This window comes from Sphaerodactylus townsendi, linkage group LG07, assembly GCF_021028975.2.
Source record: "Sphaerodactylus townsendi isolate TG3544 linkage group LG07, MPM_Stown_v2.3, whole genome shotgun sequence".
Lineage (NCBI taxonomy): Eukaryota > Metazoa > Chordata > Lepidosauria > Squamata > Sphaerodactylidae > Sphaerodactylus > Sphaerodactylus townsendi.
In genome coordinates, this window is record NC_059431.1 from 47596172 (window position 1) to 47614016 (window position 17845).

The following is a 17845-nucleotide window of genomic DNA, read 5'->3' on the forward strand; positions in this document are numbered from 1 at the left end:
GTATTTTAAAAATCACTTCTTCTGCAGACGATTTAGCAACTTTGTGAAGTTGTACCCTCTTATTTAGGTTGAAAGTCTTTTTTTGGCTATAGGATTCTTTCTCCTACTTTCTAACTAATGAGAGAGAGTTCATAACTATGATAGTCAACATGAACACACGTGTGTTTCTGTACATGTGGAATACAGTCAAATGGCAGTCCTCTTAATAACACACAAGCTAATGTGTGTTTTGTTTATGTATGAAATTCAAATTATAATAGTGTTTCTGTTCAGACTTTTAAACATTTTAAAATTGCTATAAATATAGTAATGATAAGGTTTATGCATCAAATCATTTTGTATTTCTATTACAGTGGCAGGGGGGGGGGATCCCCTGAAAGAGCACCATCTGTAAACACTCCTTTCATTGAAAATTACTAATTCTGTTGTCACTTCAATAGGAAAAGGCTAAGTCTGAACACAGAGACAAATGTGGAGAGAGAGATGATACAATCCCTCCTGATTATAGGCATCTTCTGGACTCAGATGAGAAGGTGAGCATGTGCTTTCTGCATGCAAACTCATTGATAATTAAAGAGTATGTATAGTGAGAGTTATATAAAGAGTTTGATGGCTCCCTTTCTGTTCACAAACACCGCAGAAAACCTAGCAGTTGTTTCACTCCAGGAGGAAAATATATCTGGCTTCACTGCTCACTTTTGGAAGTTGCGTGAATTCATTGTCAACCAACTATTTTCTGATGGTTTTTAACATGAAAAAACGTTATAGTTTCAGGAGATCTGATCACAGAAATCAGCAAATGAGCTCAGAAGTAGTATTTAGTGGTGACTCGTTATGTGATCCACTGTCACATTAGGGCTTTATATGTAAGCAGGATATGTGAAGGCTTGAAAGAAAGGATGATGGCTTTTCAACAGTGCACATTTCCCACTTCTCCCCTCTTATTTTGCAGGGCAAGCCTATAAAACCAACAGGCAAGCGTGAAGAGAAACCGAAAGAACAAAAGGTTAAAAAAATCTCTATAGTGAATGCTGTGTTAAATTCTGGTTGTTTATGAGGCTTGGCAGCTTGGAATATGAAAGGGTCAAATCCTTGTAATTTCACCCTAAGCTACTCCCCTGTTCTGCTCATCAGTTCCTTCTATTGGTGGTGGCAAGAGAGGCCCTAGCATGGAGCTTGCAGAGATACGTATGTGAAACTGCCTTACTCCTGTGAGTGGGTATGCCCTACTGGGCCTCTACTGGCCATGTCTGCCATGGCCCTGCCCCCAGCCAGCCAGTAGAGCTGAACAGTCCAGTGTGGCCCCAGCCTCTGATGGCTTTGCCCTCTGAGCACCATGCCGCTGGCACAGAGGCTCTCTTTGTCCTCCTCCCCACCCAGACAGCAATGGCAGCAAGAGATGAGTTCCAACCACACTTTATTATTGAGTACATTCCCTCCTCAGTTATAATAGGAGCTGCCTTATGAGCATGCAAAGCGGTTGCCTGTCCATATTATGTGCCTTGCTGCCTGGTTAGGCCCATTACTTCAGGGGCACTTCTGTGGTAAATTTAAGTTCTTACCATGTAGCTCGTTTACATCTGCTGTTTTTAAACTGAAAAATGGAAAGCTGATTTTAAAACAGATGTTTCTTTTTAAACTTACGAGACTGTTTTGTTCTAAAATTTGTCCTTTTGTTGCAGAAGCCAGCTGATGACTCAGCCGCTATTGATGCACTTTCTGGAGACTTTGATAGTTGTGGGAAACCTCCTGTATCTCAGCAACCACCAGCAAAGGTGAGGCTCTTTCCTAAGATCTAAAATATTTATTTTCGTGCTAAAAAAATGCAGCCATGGAAATGTTCCTGTAATCTGCCCAGCTGAAGTCAAGGTACCCAGAAAGGGTTTGCAGTGTGCTAGAAGCAGAGGAGCGCATGCAGCTGTCAAGCATGCTTTGTGCTTCTCATTGTTATACTGCTGCATGCAGAATTTGCTTGTGCCACTCCATGGATGCAGAGTGCACAAGTTAAAAAAAAATTAAAGCTACTTTAAAAAAACATAAATTTGGTCACCTTTATTTTATGTTCAGAAAATATTTGAGTGTAAATAGAGGAAGAATACAAAAGATGTCCAATTTCTGAGTTGCAGAAATACTTTGGGTTAGATCTCGTTTCTAATGGTGGTGCTTTCCTCTGGTGCAGAGTGTTGTATCCTGATGTAAGAATCTCCTGTGTCGTGGCAAGTTTCCTTATGGAATTCAACTTTGTCAATGCCATCCTATCATTTCAGTGGCAGTATACTGGAATAGAGAGCCAGTGTAGTGTCGTGGTTAAGAGTGGTGGGCTCTTATCTGGAGAATTGGGTTCAGTTCCCTACTCCTAGTCATTTACCCTGCTGGCAGGCAGGCAGTGGCAAACCATGACGAGGCAGGCAATTGCAAACCACTTCCAAGCATCTCTCGCTACAGCATATTTATCAGCCAAGTGCTTTCAGTATCTCCTGCTTGCCACCCCATATGCTTTGCTGACCAAATATCAGACAGAATCTTATCCTTCTGAGCGGGTGAAAAATCCACATTTTCATTGGCTTTGAATAATGGCTTTAGAGCTCTATTTGCTGTTGCAGGCTGTGTGGCACTTTGTACTCCTTCAAGCTTGTTTTGAAAGGGGCTGTTGCTCAGTGATAGAGCATCTGCTTTGTATGCAGAAAGTTTCCAGTTGAAAGAACAAGGCAGCAGGTGATGTGAAAAACTTTGGAGACTCCCTGCAAGCCTGAGTAGACAATACTGACCTTGATAGATTGATGATCTGATTTAGTACAAGGAAGTGTCAAGAGTTCATCTGTTGGCAGCCTGTGCAAATTTCAACAAATCAGTCACTTTGCAGTTAACTCAGGGTGAATTATGCAGCTCATTTCCATGTAAGTATGTTAGGTTAAGAACAGTTGCTCTAGAATGGAGCTGCCACATGAAAACAGAATATGCATCATCATACTGTTTGGAGAGGTTGCAGATAGCCATGTTTTTACAAAGCAAATCCAAAACTGGAAGCAACATAATTATTAAAAGGGTAAAGTTTCCCCTTCAGTCTTGTCCGACCCTGGGCTACCACTGCAAGCAGTGATTTCATAGGCAAGCCATTTTTGTGGGGTAGTTTGCCATTGCTTTCCCCGGCTATTCTTTACCCCCTAGCTATGTGCTAGGTACTCATCTACTGACCAAGGAATGGATGGCTGGCTGAGTTGACCATGAGCCTGCTGCCAGGATATCTGACCCACAGGGGGCTCGAACTCCTGACCGTGTAAGTGGCAGTGTAAGTGGCACTTAACCACTACGTCACACGGCTCCTTCCATAATTATTAGGACCAGCCAAAATGAGGGAGGAAAAGGGCGCAAACTTTCAGGTTCTCCAAAGCTCTTCATCAGGCAAGATGTTAAAAAAGAAAAGGGGGGGGGAGGGGCTTGCCTTGCCAGTAAGTTGTACCATTGACACCTTGGAAAGAAATAAAATCCAGAGGCATCCCTTCAAGAATACAAAAACCCGCAGGTGATCAAAAGCCTAACACAGAGATTTCTTGAAAGGCTGAAGTTGCCTCTTTGTCACACCTATGGATCCATTACAAACTCTAATTAACATATTTATTTCTTCAGTATAATTTCCAGTTATGTTCACTCTCATTAGTTACCTGAAAGGGAATTCTGTTGGCTGGCTGTTCTTCTTACAACTCTTTTCTTACAATAAAGCTATCTCAATCAGGGTCATTCCTAAAACTGTGATGTTCAAAGAACACCAAGAGGTTTTGTATATCTTCTTCACACTACATAGAATAGAGCATGTTACGTTCATGTCTATAGAAGTGGTTGTAAATAAGTTTTTTATGAATAGAAAATATGTGTGAATTAAAAGATTGGTATATTGAGCCGATAGAAAATCCTTTAGGAGATTATTTTTTTCCTATCTGCTGCCTAGGGATGTAGCTTTTCCAGAATATTAAACCATTATTCCAAATTCCACTCAGTTTTTCCTTTTTAGTGTCAGCCTTGCCTGGATGTCACTTTACTGGATCAAAGTTGCTGTTTGTTTCCCATGCTCTTTCATCCTGTCATGTACTTTAAGTTATCTAAACAAGAGATTTTTCCTTTTTGGGTATAGAATGAAAAAGCAAAAGATATTGCCACATCTAAATCAGTACCAAAGAATGAAAAGAAGTCCAAAACTTCCAAAAAGGTAGGATGTTTATTATCAGCAATGCCACAAAATTTACACTATCTAATTCTAATTAAACCAATCATGGCTCACAGTATGTGTGCGTCTTTTCCCAGTATCTCTTCACTTACCGCTAGTCAGAACTTATTCTTTATTCTGGCCTGTTCTGCATCACCTGTCACCACTAAGATAGACAACACGTGAAGCTGTTGTTTCTGAAGTTAAGGTTGAGAACAGGGAAAGGAGTTAAAGAGAAAGTGTGAGAATTAATGATTGCAGGGGTGGTCTCTGACCCAACAGTTACAGGACATAGACACACCATATTTTTAATTCCTCCCAAAATATTGTGAGTGTTCCAAAATAGGATGAATCTGGGATCCAGACATTGCAGTACATTTAAGAGAGGTTTTGTGGCCTTTTTGGAAGTTGGTCATGTAATACCCAAACCTGTGTGCGCCAGCTTCCACTGCAGTATTTTAAAGCCAGTATTTGTTACGTCATTATGGATAGAAGCTGTATGGTCTTGACCATCTGTGAACAAGAACTTATGACAAAATAGCACATAATCATTTTTTTGAAAAATATATATTCTTCTAAAAGCTAAATCAGAATGAGTATGGGTTTTCCAGGCTGTGTGGCCGTGGTCTGGTAGATCTTGTTCCTAACGTTTCGCCTGCATCTGTGGCTGACTGGCATCTGTGATCCTAAAACGTTAGGAACAAGAATTACCAGCCACACAGCCCGGAAAACCCACAACAACCAGTTGAATCCAGCAGTGAAAGCCTTCGACAATACACGAAATGAGTATGTTTGATCATATCTTTAGTCAAACGATCTAGTCAAATCATCTTATATATATAAAAAGCTAACCATTAGTTTGTTACTCACGCCCTAACGCCAAAACACCTGGATGGATTGCCACCAAATTTGGCCACGACGTCCACTCCCCTGGCAGGCATGTTTTGACAGCTTCACCGGGCTCTTGAGGTCACTCCTGAGCCCGGTAAAACTCACATTTTGGGAAAGCCACTGCGGACCAATGAGGGGCCGCCGTATCACAGGGCGGGACCAATGAGGGGCCGCCATGTCGCAGGGGGCCTTGCCTTGCCTGCCTGCCTTCGCCTTATGCGGTCCCGCTGGCTGAGGCCCCCTGCTGAGGAGCGCTCCCAGCAAAGCACCATGGAAACCGCCCCTTCCTCTTCCCTTCTGTGCCGAACTCCCCACCCTCAGTGCGCCGGGAAACAGCCATGGACAATCACCGGGACAGGAAGGAGGAGTGTGCCAACCCAAGCCGCTTGGAGCAGCTGGTACGCCACTCCCCTTCCTCCTCCCTTCCCTGCCTTGCTCCAAACAGCCGAGGACACACAGGGAGAGGAAGATGGGTCGTCCCACGCCAAGACGCAGGGACAGCCAGTATACCTCTCCCTTTCCTCCTCCCTTCTGTTCCTACCCCCCCCCCCCCTGCAACGTAAGCCACAGTGAAGCATGGCCGGGTCTGCTAGTTTTGTATATTAGGGAAAATGAGACACTAAAGCAATTCCAAGACTATTGCTTTATTTCTTAAGTAATGTACTTGAGGAAATGTCAGATGATATGGCAGTCTGTCTGTATTTGACAAGTGAGAGCAGATTGCCTTTTGTTTTGTAATTGTGGCATGACCACTGTACAAGCTTGCCCTGAGCAGCGAAGTACATGCAACATGGCACATCTGTGACTGGCTTAGCACTAGGTTAACAGCAGCTGTGGGAGACTGGGGGAATGGTGCATGGGGAAGAGCAGTCTTAGGTAAAAAGAAAAATGCTGGAGAATAGTACAATGTGTATATTGACTCCAAGTCAAAAAGTTTTAATTCCATTCGATTGTTCTTGATAAACATACACATTTCACATTTTGATTTGGCAACTGGCTATTTTTTATTTTTTAAATTTATTCACAGTGTTCTTTGACTGCAATTAATAGTATGGGTTTTTGTTTTCCTTTCTAAGGCAAAGGAGCAGTCTTCCAGTGCAAAATCTGAAAAACAAAAAAAAAGTTAAATGTCACTGGGTAAGTGCGGTCAAATTATTCTTTTGCATCTTTATTATGCATGCATGATTTTAAATGGATTTGTATACTTAACCCCCCCCCCTTTTTAAAGGAAAGATAATTTTTTTTACAACGGTGAGATGAATTTGTAGTATCCCAGTTGATTGGGCTGACATTACTTAGCTTATGAGATCTTTTAGTATATTGACATTTTGACAATTATTAATCATGTGGGTGGCCCTAATGTTATCCTTTGTTTGGAGCCATTTCCAGCATTTTAAACTATGCAGGTACTTACAGCACAAGCAAAATGTAGGAAATATACTTTCCATATTAGAGATGCGTATTCTTCCCACTGGCTTTTGTTGAAGGGAAAATTAACTTGGATGGTATTGGATTGTTGAAATATGGTGGGTCAAGAGCCAATTACAAAGCAGGTATGCTTGAAAATTTAGCTACTTTGAAATGAATTCTTGGCTCCTTGAGGGAACGTCAGTGTTTATTTGGTGCTCATGTCTGTGGTTCTGTAGCACAAACAACTATTGAGTGTTCACCCACATACACTCAAGTATGGAAATGTTTAATTTGTTAAGTTGTGAAGTGAAACACTGTAAAAGACCCTCTTCCTCTGTACTTCCAGGAGGGGGTGGTCACTTTTTCCCTACAGATCAAGCAAGGAAACTCTTTATTGTGAGTGTTTTTGGCACTCTTACTGCTTTTCTATTCTTGATTTGAAGGATCTGCTTTCATTTCCTTTCCATTCCTTGGAAAAACTGCCACCTCCAGATTGAGCCAGTATGTGTATGTGAGTCTGTACAGGTGTAGCTTTCAAAACTGCTGACTTGAAAATCAACCTCTTGTGTGCTTTCTGTTTGCTTAGTCTCCTTTTTTTGTTAAGAATTGTTCTCACAACTGATAGATTTTTCATAATATAGGATGGGGAAGAACTCATTTAATAAAAAAACTGTTTTTCTTTTTTGTTTCTCTTCCAGGCCTTCTGTCACCAGTGCAAAAACTCTTCATTTTGATGGTGTATAGCTGCAGCAACAACAAAGCTGTTCTGCATAAGCAAGATTATTTCCTGGATGGTTTTGATATTTGTGGTATTTGGATATAGGCGTACATTTTGCTATTTTTATGGATGAACTAACTTTTTCTAGTCATTTTACTGTCTTTATTTTGTTATTTTTCTTCAGTTCTGAGAGGGAAGGGATGCTTTATCTTTGTAAGAAATGTATTTCCTATGGGTTTAAAAACAATGCAAAAGTCTGCAGTTTTGCACAAGTCTACACACAGTGCCTGTAAATCTCAGCGGAATTTACTAAACCTGGGCTATTTTTTTAGTCTAATGAATGCATTAAACATTCTGGAATGAAGTTTGGATATTATCTGCCTGGCGGTATTCCTTTGGGAGAGTAGTTAGCAATGAGTGAATGGGAAATTACAAAAATGGGGAGAAAAATAGTCACTGTTTCTCCTCCTCAGCTTCTAACTATATAGTGCTGAATATGAACACAGTACCATCAATATTATAAGTTTAAATCTTGCATCTTTATCACCACCTTCAGTATTCATTTGCTGCCTCTGCTAACTGTCTCTGGGAAAAAATTAGCAGTGCATCAGATATATCAAAGAAAAACAGTGGTACTTCAGAAGAGATGTAATTTTGTAATGCCTGTTTCATTCTTTGACTGACATAATTGCACGAGCCAATCCAGTGACAGAATTGTATCTATTCCAGCTTGTTACATTGGTTCTCCTTCCTCCCATCTGAGAATTCAGATGATGGAGAAGTTGTTGCCTGGTGTAAGTGTCCATAGCACAGCTGATTTGAAGGTGTTTTGTCAATTGCTTTTGAATGCAATACTTGTTCAAATGTCCATTCCCCCCCCCCCCCTTTCCCCAGTGGTATTGTTTGCAGTAAGAGAGTGGCTATGGTTCTAATTGCAGGTTTTGATATGCTTTGCACTTTGAGTAGCAAATTTCCCCTTGATTTGTAGAGCACCTTGTTGGTGTAAGGGACAAAGTCTGCCCCTACTAGATAGTTTTCTAGACCACCACTGATAGATACAAATGTCACAGTGTACCATACAATCATCCTTGCAACCACTTTTGAATTGAATGGCCATTAAGAAATGGCAGGTTTCCAGCATACCTCTTGTTTGTTTCTATGCAGATATTCTCAGCGGACTGTTTCCTTCATCCTGAGGAAAATCAGAATTCTGATTTGTCCTTACCATTTCTAATGCTCATGCTATACTGTATTTTAAAGTCTGCACTGAGATTGTGTTACATTAATAAAGGTTTTAGAATTTATTACTTTGTAATGTATATCTTGAATTTTTCAACTCCACGTTAGTTCTGAAGAAAACTACTGTACTGGTGTTCTGTGAATGGTGGCTTCAACTTCTTATGCAATTTCAGTCAAATTATTCCCTTCCTTATTTCCCAGTCCAGCGAGAGGCTATAAAGCTCAGTCCAGAACCACCACAAAAACAGTTGTTGGTTTAAAGCCTGGAGTTTGCACACACATGTATGTATATATGTACATATAATATATATGATTATAAAAAGCTCTGAAGCATTTGTAATTGTAGAATTTCATTAACTAACATCACAGTGCTTTAAGGTTTACATGAGGAATATGGGAAAAAGTCAAAATATTAAAAAATGGAATTGAAGCATACATGTCAATTTTGCAATCAAAACCAGATCATTATTTCCTTTTTAAATATGTTACAGACACCCTACCCCCTGTTGATTTAACTAATACTTAAAACAAATATCCTTGGGGAAAATTTCTTTTAAGATTCTTTAAGGAGCTCAAGTGAGAGGGAGAGGAAAGAGAAGTACTGGAGGTGGTGGGAATTCAGTGTTGCCTGCAAGACCATCTTTAGTACTGAAAAGCATTCAGCACCTCACAGTCTTAGATTTCTATCTGTAAAAATGGGAGCTGTAATAACAGAGCTGTTGTGAAGTCAACCATGGTATCAAAGCACTCTGATAAATAAATAATAGTAGTAGTAGTTGTCTAAAATTCTGGTTTTAGAAGTATGTGAATGGTAGTCATTCAGGGGGCAATCTTCCACTACCTCACAATGCAAAGATCTTGGAGAGAAATTCATCTCACTGTGATGTACTCCTAAGGATACCAGCCATAGATATGGGCGAAACGTGAGGAGAAAAAGCTACCAGACCACGGCCACACAGCCCGAAAAACCCACAACAGCCTATACAAAGACAGCTTGGAAGAAGAAGAAGAAGAAGAGGAGGAGGAGGAGGAGGAGTTTGGATTTATATCCCCCCTTTCTCTCCTGCAGGAGACTCAAAGGGGCTTACAACCTCCTTGCCCTTCCTCCCTCACAACAAACACCCTGTGAGGTAGGTGGGGCTGAGAGAGCTCCGAGAAGCTGTGACTAGCCCAAGGTCACCCAGCTGGCGTGTGTGGGAGTGTACAGGCTAATCTGAATTCCCCAGATAAGCCTCCACAGCTCAGGCGGCAGAGCTGGGAATCAAACCTGGTTCCTCCAGATTAGATACACAAGGTCTTAACCTCCTATGCCACTGCTAACAATCAGTGTATGAGAACAGGAAGAATTGGGGTGACAGGAAGGACAAGCTGAAACGAATTGACAAGGAAAACAAATGAGTTGGATCCTATGTACTGCAAGTGGAAAATACTCACAGATGCAGATTTTTCCAACCTTGCTCTCTCTGAAAAGCATGGGAGAGGGGGGTGGCTCCAGATTCTTCCGGAGAAAGACTTGTGGTTCATAAAATCTCACCCATTAGAACAGATATTTCAGGAATCTGCTTCTGAATTATTCCTGAGATCCTTTCTTTTTAAATAAAATATTGTGTCACTTGTGAGCTTTGAACAAGTCTATATTATAATTTTTCTTCTGGTTAGGTCTAAACTTGGCAAATATTATGAATACATCCTTACCATATGCAGAAGACCTTGAGACAATTATCTTGCTTTTGAGAAATGGATCTCACAGGTTCCGTTTTTGTGCTTCTGGGTAAGCCTTAACATTAGGACTAACAGATACTGCTGTTGGAATTCTTATGAATACACAAAGAATCACAATAAGTGGCAGGTAGTGTGTTTCATGCTTGTTTGGGAACTTACCATTATTTTTTCAGAAATGGTGGTTCACGCAATTTCACACTTTGCTGTTAGTTTGTAACCACTTCTGTATTTTTTCAAGGTTCTTATGCATCCACTCGATATTTTCTTGAATGGTTTCTGTTGCTTGTTGAACAGAACGGAGCTGTGAGCTTTTTTTGTCAAGAGAGCTGAAAAAGTCTTTTACCTGTTGAATTAAAATTATTCATATTCAAGAAGCTTATGGCTATGAGGTTATAAACAAGCAAATAAATTATTGCAGTACTCTTATTATTTTGGTGGGATTTTTAAAATAATATGTTGTAAGAAAGTCTACTATAAATGTCTCACGTTCATATTTCTTTGCTGTGTGGCAGTCCTGATTGGAGCACCTTCCTTATGAAGAGAGGTTGCAGCGTTTAGGACTCTTTAGTATGGAGAGGAGACATCTGAGGGGGGATATGATTGAAGTCTACAAAATTATGCATGGGGTAGAAAATGTTGACAGAGAGAATTTTTTCTCTCTTTCTCACAATACTAGAACCAGGGGGCATACATTGAAAATGCTGGGGGGAAGAATAAGGACTAATAAAAGGAAACATTTTTTCACGCAACGCGTGATTGGTGTTTGGAATATGCTGCCACAGGAGGTGGTGATGGCCACTAACCTTTATAGCTTTAAAAGGGGCTTGGACAGATTTATGGAGGAGAAGTCGATGTATGGCTACCAATCTTGATCCTCCTTGATCTGAGATTGCAAATGCCTTAACAGACCAGGTGCTCAGAAGCAACAGCCGCAGAAGGCCATTGCTTTCACATCCTGCATGTGAGCTCCCAAAGGCACCTGGTGGGCCACTGCAAGTAGCAGAGAGCTGGACTAGATGGCCTCTGGTCTGATCCAGCTGGCTTGTTCTTATGTCATGGAAGCATTAAGAAAATAATACGGTTGTGGCCTACATTTTGTATGATCTGTACACTGTTTCCTCAAATTCCTCAAATTTAGCATAAAAAGATTTAAATGTATTTATTGTTTATGGGGTACCCTAAAATCATAGGTTGGGTTTCAAGGACCCTAAGCATAATATGACTTCCCTTATTTAATTGGCTCCTAGAGGATCACAGTACCACCAGAATCCAGAATCAAATTCCAGCTCTTATCTCCAGACATTTTGGTTTACTGTAGTAGATGTTCACAAAGCCTGCTGCTTTGGGCTGTATTGCTATTAGTTGACATTAAATGTTGGTCAAAATTCATAATCTCCCAACATTCTAGCCTTGATCAAAGCAGGAAGAGCCATGCTTTCTAATATTTGCAGTTTTAAGATCATAAGAATCTGGTGTCTACTACTATTATATACACATTTATAACAGTACTTCTGTTATTTAAAATATGGGCAGCCTGTATTTATTTATAATATGGGTAGCCCAATCGGGGGGGGGGGGGCTGAACCCCCCTCAGGAGGCAGCGAAGGCTTACGCTTGTGGATTTGCCCTTCCAGGGCACTTACACCAGCAGATGGGTAAATCTGCTGGTGCCCAGCTGCTGCAGGGCTGTAGGATGCCCAGCCATGGTGCCCAGCTCTGCGACAGTGCTCCTGTGTTACCCAGAGTCGTGTCAGCATGGTGGGAGCATAGTAGGGGCGTTCCTGGGGGAGAAACTAACGTTACTTGGCTTCCACTGCCCTTTCATCCCCCTTGTGCCAATGGAGCCACAATTTTTGTGACGTATCTCCACTTTCCGCTATGGGGAGTTTAAAAACTTCTTTTCTTTTTACTTTCTGGGCTTCCCGCACTGCAGGAAGGCCGTTTGGAGGGGGCGGGTGGCGCCAGAGCGGCATCATCCCACCTGCCCAACAGCTCTGGATTAGACTGTAAGCCTGTTCCCCATTTATGGTCTCCAAGATGGCAAACAATAATTTAAAACAAAACACAAATCTGAATGGGAGGAACAGTCAGTAAGAATTAGAGAGGGAATGCCAGACATAACCAAAAAGTATTAGCTTTATTAAGACTCAATCTGATATGATTTTGTGCAACAGAGAGTGAAAGACATGTTTACCTCCTCAAGCTGTTCCTTTGTAGAATACTTATTCGTTACACCAGTAATCATGTTTGCAATGGAATGTGAGCCAAGTTCAAACCTACAAGAATAGTAACAAGAAAATTTCTGATTTTATTCAAACAAAAGTAGTTAGCTACAACGTTTAAATTTGTGTCCAGTGGCATCTTGGAAATTTCCAAAGTATGAGCTTTCAAGAATCAAAGCTCCCAAAGTCTCCCAGGTGCTGATGAACTTGCATCTCACTGTTTTACTGCAGATCACTACAGCTACTCCATGGAATGACATTTAAAATGACCACCTACTTTTGTACAAGTTTTGGCCAGTTATGCTTCAGGAACTTCCAAGCCAATTGATAACCATCACGATTTCTTCCAACGTATATAACAATATGCGGAAGATTTTGAGTCTTTATAATGTCCCCTTGTAACGCTTGATCCATTATCCTAATAAAATGATCAACATTTGTATTACTTTTAACATTCACTGAAAGAATCAAATGTGATTCGGAGACATACATTTCTGAACTTTACCTATTCCTAACAAGTACGTGGTATAGTGGCTAAGAGCAATGGGTCGAATCTGGAGAACCAGGTTTGATTCCCCACTCTTTCACAGGAGCGGTGGACTCTTATCTGATGAACTAGATTCGTTTTCCCACTCCTACACAAGAATCCTGCTGGGTGATCTTGGGCTAGTCACAGTTCTCAGAACTCTCTCAGCCTCACCTACATAACAAGGTGTAGGGGACAGGCATTTTAAGACTCCTTACAGGAGAGAAAGGCAGGGTATAAATTCAAATTATTATTCTTCCAAATAATATAACCATTTGGGCTATTCAAGAAGCCATTTCAACACAAGCAATAGAGTAGTACAATACTAAATTACTCACAAAATTACTTAGATAAATTATTAGGGACTGTGGTTTATACTGTTGTGTTTAGCTTGCTCAAACTAGGATTGTAGTATGTTTTAGCATCAATTGATGGGCCATGCTGTTTCAGCTATGCTTTGCTTCAGTTGTTTTTAGATTTCTGATTGGTTCTACTATCCAGTTTTGTTATTTATTGAATGTCCTATCCTGTTGATTATACAGTCTCCATGTAATCTGTTTTGAGTCCAAGTGAAAAAGGCGGACTAGTGTAAATAAATAAAATATCTGTCAAGGGAAGTTAAATCCTCATAAAGCAGCGATAGAAGACAAAAATATGGCCCTCTGACATGAACACATGCATTAATTTAATGATGATGTTGCAGTGCAACAATACAGTTTTCCATTGTAAACAATTCTGTGCTAAATTTTCAGTGTGTCTATAGCTATATGAAAGAGCCTGTCTTAACCCAAATAAGGTTAAACACTTTGGCTGTGACCAGGTAAAACATTTTGCTGTTGTCCCCTCTCCCAGCACCTCTTTAGGAACTGAAATAGCCACACTGAAAAATAGAAATATGAAAGTAAATTGAGGATCCAGGAATCAGAAGAGAGAAAAAAGAAGAGTTTTTATGAGAGAAAAAAGTCGAATGTCCAAATCTATCCCTGTCTCTCCAGACTTCAAGACACACGGAAAGAGGGCAACAAACATAGCTAAGTCAGCCTTGCCCCCAAATACTTGCCTGCGGCTGAAAATCAGAAGCTTCTGTTCACCTGTTTTTCATGTTTTTCCAAAATATCTGATTTGCCCTCCCCGCCCCCATACCAGGGGAACTGATAGCATGTAAAAGAATGCCTATAACTACAGAGAGCTCACAGAACCCAGCGCATGTGACTAAAATTATAATTGGTGAATGCACTGATCTTTATTTCCTTTCATTTGAACTTAAAAAGCATTTAGTATTTCCGTCATTAAATTGTTATGAAAAGAGTACTGAATACTCACCACTGAAGCTTTTCTTTGTTGTGGCTCCGAGTAAGGACTACTTCAATCTGGCTCTTTTCAGTGCTGAATTTTGGTAGTTGGTATTTGCTAAAAAGGAAGTCCCAGCCTTCGTCTGTCTGTGCTCCAACAGCATAAACTGCTAGTTTAACGTCATTGGGCAAACTGTAAAAAAATTGGACCTCAAGTTATTTTCTGGCAGACATTCTACATATTTTATTACAGACTGGACTGCACCCTTCTATATTAAATTCAGAAATAACTTCAGCCCACTTTAGGACCTCAGTGGCCAATGTGGTGACCTTGATATTGCTATGAAAATGGAATAGCAAGAGGATTAATGTACTCTACAACAACATATCTACTGGTCCTTGACAAAGTGAACATCTCTGGTTGAGGATGAGTGTCCTCTTGCCTCTTTCTCTGCCTCTTTCAGTTTTTGTATCCATCCATGAGGATGGAGAAACATGCCTGCTGTCACAGTCTATTACCTCCTGAGATGTTCAGGAGACAGGCAGGCATATAAATATTTTAACTAACTAAATGGCATGTTTTGATCCTCTACATTATATGTTGATATTAGGTATGACAGTGACTTATATATGTCCACATCTTCTGGGCATCAGACCCCAGAAATGTCTACCCATAGCCTCCACAAATAAATAACTCTTTAAATATCAGTTCTTTCATGACTAACTTCCCTTACATATCAGTTTGTTGTGATCAGCTGGCTTCCCTCTTTTCACATACATTATGTAAAAAGGAAGGTTTGTGTCTCCAATATCTTTCAGCTAGCTAATCATCACATGGATGCTTCCCTTCTGCTGCCTTAAGCTTTATACTGCATTATTTGCCCTGACAGATGATTCAAGGTACTGTACTTCTTATATAAAAGTGAAACACGTACTGTAGAGTTCCATCAGAGTCTTTCCACTTTCTAAAATACTCTGTTGCTTTGTCCACACATGGTTGGTATTTGCGCACGCAAGCAAATGTGAGAAGGGTATCACGAAGGATTCGTTCAGTCATGGTTCCCTCATCAGTCCAAGATTGTTTGTCAATTATGTTTTTAAAGAGGTTGAGTAAATATCCCTGGAGGGATTTTGTAAACAAAAACATTTAAGTCAGACATCAGTCATTTAAATGAACTCTCAAAAATTAACAGTCATAAAATTATGTTTTTATCATTTTACATAAAGCGTAAGTAAACAAAAATCTGCTCAGCTGAGCTGCTCTGACAACAAGAAAGCCCTATCACTCAAAGAAGCAAGCGTTTTAACATTCAGATTGAAACACAGATGGAAATGCAAAACATAGTATAAGCAAGAGCCAGGGAGACCTAATCCAGAACACACAATAGAAATTTGGCTTTAGCTTAAATTATCTCAACCTCAGGGTTATTAAGCAAAAAAATCATTTTTGCATTAGTGGAAAGAGCCGAGAACCCAACCGAGGTTAAGGTAGAAAAATCAGAGGCAAAAGAGCAAGATGTGTTCAAGGGGATCGGTATAAGAGAAGCAGAAAGAACAATGCCGATCATACTGAGGGATGTTTGAAAACCGATTTTGAAGTAATGGTGTCGGAAAAGAATTACATCTTGCTCTTGTAAATGCCCATCTGACTTTATGATTAAGAAGTCGGTCCAGATAATTAGCAGCAGGGGTGGAGTGAGAGGGAACTGCGCCTGGGGCACATGTGCTCTGCGCCGCCCGCCCCCACCACGGCCACACCCCTACCGTGGCGCTGTCCAGGGCACCGTGCCCCCCTTCACCCCATTGGCACTACGCCACTGATTAGCAGCACATAAATTCCAGGGAATAATTCCAAAGTACAGAGGTGAACAAGAACTCTGTGCCATGCTTATTCATGCTCAATTAAGTGAGGGAAGTTCTTATTTATTTAGTTCAACTTAGCAAAACATGACCTATTAAGACATCTGTACTGAACAGATGGTTAATTGTGTGGCTTTGAAGAAATAACCTCATCTCACAGGTCTCACATCTCCTGGCCCCTGAGTTTCTAGCCCTTACAAACATGAACATCACTTGAAAGTGTATTGGAAATAACTGCTAAAATCTCAGAAGTCCAAAATATCCAGAAGTCTAGCAGCTGGAGAAAGGGTTTGGGTGCTCTGCATAGTTAATCCTCCATCAATCCCAAATTACTAGTAAAACCAGAATAAATTAGGCAAAACGGTAAAACTTTCAAAATTCTGCAAATCCTTTTCACATAAAGATCAGAACAATCAGCGTCACTGTCTTAAATCGAGAACATCCAAGTTCAAGTTCAAGTTCAAAGACCTTTATTAGGCATTAAAACATAGCAGAGCTAAGTAATCCAAATACAGTTTTACAAGATAAAACAGGTACTCCTGTTTCAAAAATGCATACATCAGAGCGAAAGAGGAGACCAGGAAATTATTTCGTAATAGTGAGCAGGAATTTGGCCACTATGTCCAATTGCTTGGGATTCTCTGTATTCAGAAGATAGTTCAATTTAAGATTAAAAAGGCTTGGATGGACCAGTAAGGGATCCCCTAGAAACAGGTTTGGTCTAAAATCGTTAAATTTTGGACAAACTAATAAAATGTGCTCCAATGACTTCTCAGAGGTTTGACAGTATTCACAGGTACGCTTTTGCTGTGAAGGTACCATGAATCTCTCTGGGGAAAAGGTTAGTGGAAATGTGTTGGTCGAGAACATCCATAGATGGGATTCCAGGTTATTCATTTTTGTACTAGTTTTGATTTTTTATTGTTTGGAATATTTCCGCAATGCATGTTCACAAACTGGTAAAGGAAAAAAAAACCTTCTACCAATGTGATATAGTCTTGATTAATAAAATTATGTTCTGTCTCTTACTGAAGAGAAAATGTGCCCTTACTTCAATATATTTAAAACTAGAAACCTGTACTGAGTGTTCAGTATTATGCACATTTAATTCAATGCAACTGATTAATTAATCAATTAAAAGGCAACTGATTAATCTCCCCCAAAATATTTTTTTTATCATTTAGCCTTTATTTGGTATAAACAGTATAAACCCCAAAATATTTAATCACCTGACATCCTTGTATTCTTGTATTAAGGGTAGGTAACAAACTTCATATTCTTTTTGTTTTAGACTGTAATGCTATTCCTTGTGTTTTTTCCTCCATTTCCTCAGTGTGCTCAATACATTTCACTTTTAATCAGAGGCCCATTGGGCAAAGTGGGCAGTTGCCCAGGGCGCCCCCTTGTGGGGCACGCAAAAACTGCAGGTTCGTTTGTGGGATTTTTTGTATTTTCAGTGTTTTTCTATTTTTGGCTGCAGATGGCGCAGTTTTTAGGCTGGCAGCACCACAATTTCAGGGATTTTTCGGGAGACTCTCCTGATGATATCAGCCAGGTTTGGTGAGGTTTGGTTTAGGGAGTGCCCCATCCCCCATTGTTTCCAATAGAAGATGGGGGCTACACCAAACCTGGGTGGTATCATCAGTAGGGTCTCACGAAGATACTCTGAAATTTTGGTGCTGCTATCTGAATAATTGCACCCCTGGCAACAGGCACCCCCTAAATTTCCCCAGATTTTCCTTTTAAATCCACCCCCTTCCTGAC

At 40.3% G+C, this 17845-nt stretch overlaps 2 protein-coding genes across 12 annotated transcripts in view; one reads left to right on the top strand and one right to left on the bottom strand.

Moving 5' to 3' along the window:
• CAST (calpastatin) overlaps positions 1-8524 on the top strand; it is an 82391-nt gene extending 73867 nt beyond the window's left edge. For all 11 annotated transcript variants that reach the window (XM_048503396.1, XM_048503398.1, XM_048503399.1 and 8 more), the window contains 6 exons: positions 441-533; positions 953-1006; positions 1683-1775; positions 4130-4204; positions 6169-6229; positions 7201-8524. In XM_048503396.1, the coding sequence (XP_048359353.1) occupies positions 441-533; positions 953-1006; positions 1683-1775; positions 4130-4204; positions 6169-6219 (366 nt within the window). In that variant the 3' untranslated portion in view covers positions 6220-6229; positions 7201-8524. The remainder of the gene's footprint in view (positions 1-440; positions 534-952; positions 1007-1682; positions 1776-4129; positions 4205-6168; positions 6230-7200) is intronic.
• The window catches only part of ERAP1 (endoplasmic reticulum aminopeptidase 1), a 35830-nt gene continuing 24140 nt past the window's right edge, over positions 6156-17845 (bottom strand). The window contains exons 15-20 of the mRNA XM_048503395.1: positions 15157-15341; positions 14253-14414; positions 12681-12821; positions 12376-12457; positions 10341-10524; positions 6156-6196 (exon numbers count right to left, since the gene is read on the bottom strand). Of these exons, the coding sequence (XP_048359352.1) occupies positions 10375-10524; positions 12376-12457; positions 12681-12821; positions 14253-14414; positions 15157-15341 (720 nt within the window). The 3' untranslated portion in view covers positions 6156-6196; positions 10341-10374. The remainder of the gene's footprint in view (positions 6197-10340; positions 10525-12375; positions 12458-12680; positions 12822-14252; positions 14415-15156; positions 15342-17845) is intronic.